The sequence below is a fragment of the Sinocyclocheilus grahami genome, unplaced genomic scaffold (genome assembly GCF_001515645.1).
Source record: "Sinocyclocheilus grahami isolate Dianchi unplaced genomic scaffold, SAMN03320097.WGS_v1.1 scaffold448.1, whole genome shotgun sequence".
NCBI lineage: Eukaryota > Metazoa > Chordata > Actinopteri > Cypriniformes > Cyprinidae > Sinocyclocheilus > Sinocyclocheilus grahami.
Window position 1 is genome coordinate 365,643 of NW_015505627.1, and position 3,773 is coordinate 369,415.

Below are 3,773 nucleotides of genomic sequence, written 5' to 3' on the forward strand. Positions count from 1 at the left end.
AAAAAGTTTAACTGGCTTTCACCTATTAAACACTACCAAGAAGAAAAATGCCTCTTTTTCTGAGTGCATTACATATAAAATGTATGTCAGGGATGAATTGAGGGTCAAAGCCAAAATGCACTGAAGTAGATGTAAGAAAAAGTGAGAAACGTATGCTTTTACTTTCAAAATAAATCCATCTTTAATTCACAATAAGAACTGACTATATTATATAGCAGAATGGTCTTCAGGTGGCAATGAAAGGAGCTTCTTTTGAGTTAGATTTTTTTTTTAGAACAAACGGTACAAAGATAAAGGAATGTTACACATCTTTTACAGAAGATTGTTACAGAGTTACACAAGCTTTTTTTTCCAGAAAACAAAAAACAAAACACTGTTTTACAGTCAGCATGTCAGCTTTGCTTCTCAGGAAAAAAAACAAATACAACAAAACAATCATATACAAAAGTCTTTCTCAAAAAGCTAGTATTCATTGGCACAAAAATACAAACTCAATCCAGATAAAAATCAACTTCTTGTACAACTTAACATTCTAACGTTGCATTAAAGGGAAAAAAAAGAAATGCATCCAGATATCGAGGCTGAGTTCAAACACATACATATAATAAAATTAAGTCATTAGCTCAGATACAAAATGCAATACAATTTCTCCCCTTTGGTAGAAAGACTGTCCCCTTTATCAAAAAAAAATCCAAAAACAAAACAGCCTGCGTTAAGGTGCTAGATAGCCCCTCAGTTTAAAGCGTATAGTGCTGCCATCAATGTGACCACTTGTAATCAAATGTACGGATATCATTTTCACTTTATGATCCATGGAACAGCTGCACGGCACTGAGAACCTCTTGGTCGTAGTGCTGCTCTACCTTCACGATCGTGCTGTGCTCCCGACAGCTGCTAGCATCTTCCAGGTCCTCTGCCGTGTCTCCAAAGCCATGGTAGTGTCCATAGCGCAGATGTTCCCCGGATTCAGGCAGGAACGCACCCCATGCAGGCCGGTGAGATACACAGCTGCTTGGGCTACCATTGAGGTGCAGTGAGCCACACATGTCCATTCTTGACTCATCTGGAATGGTCTCGACCCCATTGAATTGGGACTGATAGCACTGCCCATTTGTGACGAAGCTGTTGACAGTGAAACTGTTCTGCTGCCCATGACCATTCCTCAAACCTGTGGCTATGGCTTCATCTGTCATTCAAAACAAGACAAGCGACAAACTGCATTTCATTTTCCATATGAGCACTTTTTTGCTTTTCATATTTCAAGTGTACAATATGTCATCTTGTTTTTGATCAACAATATTATTACAAGTCAACACACACACACTGTACTCTTTCAAATGGTCACAAGTGAGAGTTTTAACACCTAACTGCAAAAGTCAGCAGTAAGAATTTTTTTTTTTACTCAGAGAAACCATAAACTCCATCAAATAACCTAAAAGATGCTTCAGTGTTTCAAATAAACAAGCAGATTACACGTGAAATATTTAAATATCTTTAAAATAGTTCATATAAACAGGATGGAAGCACAATTACTTAGTAAAATGTTGACCAATGCATTCATTAATTTGTAAATAGGACATGAAATGAAATATCCTAAAATCAGTTGATGCTTTCATTGTGAAATATATTGCTGGGAGATTCAGAAAATATAACTATTACAGACAAGCATACTGTACAATATTAAGCTAACAATAAGCTACTTTTACTAAACTGATTCAGAATGACCATATACAGATAATATGGCAAAAGTTCACGGAAATAAAGCCAAGAAAACTAGCAACTCTGTACATGTATTTCTGTATTATTTTAGCTGGTGTGTCTTTGCAAGTACTGGTAAAGTCTGTTATTTAAGTCAATTGTGTGCATACTTTGAAAATAAATGTCAGCTTCTGAAAAAATTTACATCTCACCCCAACTACTTTTAGATTGCAGATATTTCAGCAGCCTGAAAAAAATCCAATACAAATATACTAGCCAAATAATTTGCATTGACAGCTTGTTGATAAACCTGGGGAAACTTGTTGATGGCTTGGCCCTCATAAATAAGCATAAGAGTTTGTCCATAGCCAGGGGCCAGGAACAGAAGTCATAGATGTGGGCTCCAGCATTTTTTGGGTGGGAGAGGGGTTCCTCAAAGGAACACTGTCCTCATGATGTTCAAGGTCAATAGACATTGGTGGAGAAGGTCCAGTCCCACCTGACTGGTTTTCAGCAGTTGATTCCACATTCATACTCTCAAGCTCCTCTCCAATCCCACTGTTTGTCTTCGCTGAAAAATTCATGCCTGAATGGAACGCATGCAATATAGTCAGAAAAATCCTTTTTCCTTGATTTTGTGTTGATTTTGTGCACAAACACAATGATTAAATGCACTACAAAACTGACTTACGCTCAGTTCTTGCTTTCTTCATGTGGTTTGGCTCTCTGCAATCAAGAAATATTTTTCTATTGGCTATCCCATTCAGAAGACTGTGGCCCTGGATGTGCGAATGGTCGGTCCCATTATGGGCAAATCCATTTATCTGATTTAGCTGGTTGTGAGCATTAGAGAGGAGCTGAGCACAATCATGGAAGCCTTGAGCATGGGCCAGATCTGCTGCAGTCAAACCATTTGCATTCCTCAAGCTGCACAGTGGGTAAAAAACAAAAGAGATTAGTGGGGTCTGGTATTATCTAATTAGAACTGTTATACTAATGTTAATAATGTTTTTAAATTTCAAAGACTTTCCCTTTAATTCTATAAGCTAGTTTTAGGAAAGGCCCAACAGTTGATGATTCACACACTGCAATAGGAAATAGTACTCTGGACCATTTTTCCCCCTTACAAATCATTTTTGTGAACCAAATTAAACAATGATACAATTTAATACTATTTATCCAACATAATGCTTTTATTGAAGAACTGTCATGTTAAAAGTACTGAAGGCAAGGCAGTTGATCTTTGTTTTTCGAGAAGTAGCTAAAAGCAGAAAAGCATAGTTCATTAGAAACAAAAAAGAATTCAGAGCATGTACATCTCCAAATGCAGTGTGTGCACTTAAATGAGAATTCAGACATGAACCAACATGCTAAATGGATAAAAGATCAGATCAGATTATTAGTCATATTACATTCTACATATCATTTGAATGTCAAATGTTTACCATTTTGTCAGATGACACAAGATTATGCCCTGTCTGTGTGACACTGATATTCAAAGATACAGATTCAAAGATTCTAGCCTTTGAATAGTGCCTTAAGAATTATGATCCTATGAATTCCTTTTTGATCCTGAACTGATGGGATCAAATGTCTGCTTTTGAAGAAATTGATAGCAAAACTTTGGAAGAAATAGTACAGCACCTTAAATCGTCAACATGCTATCTTGACACACTTCCCACATAATTACCATTGTGTATGAAATGTGCTATACAAATAAACTTGCCTTGCCTGAACATGTTTTAGGCCTAGTCCACATGTACACAGGTAGTTTTTCCTCCATTTTAAAAAAATAAAAATAAAAAACCTCATCCACTTGAAAACGCAAAAACACGCTATGAAGTAGGGATGCGCCGATCCGATATTCATATCTGGTATCGGCTCCCATAGTGGCATTTTTCTCGGATCGGGTATCGGTCAGAGAGGGCCGATCCAAATCTGAGATTTTTTTTTTTTCCCCGATTGTGCGAATTATTCTGTTACTTCTGAAGCCATACGATAGCTTATTGTGAGCTACATATGAATATTTAAGTCCTTACATTAAAGTTCACACAAACTCTTTTCTCCGCTGTAGC

General features: G+C 36.9%; 1 protein-coding gene across 1 annotated transcript in view; it reads right to left on the reverse strand.

The window, feature by feature from the left end:
* Window positions 1–484: 484 nt before the first annotated feature.
* LOC107552361 (ankyrin repeat domain-containing protein 10-like) overlaps window positions 485–3,773 on the reverse strand; it is an 8,500-nt gene continuing 5,211 nt past the window's right edge. The window contains exons 3-5 of the mRNA XM_016234223.1: window positions 2,390–2,663; window positions 2,198–2,284; window positions 485–1,186 (exon numbers count right to left, since the gene is read on the reverse strand). Of these exons, the coding sequence (XP_016089709.1) occupies window positions 804–1,186; window positions 2,198–2,284; window positions 2,390–2,663 (744 nt within the window). The 3' untranslated portion in view covers window positions 485–803. The remainder of the gene's footprint in view (window positions 1,187–2,197; window positions 2,285–2,389; window positions 2,664–3,773) is intronic.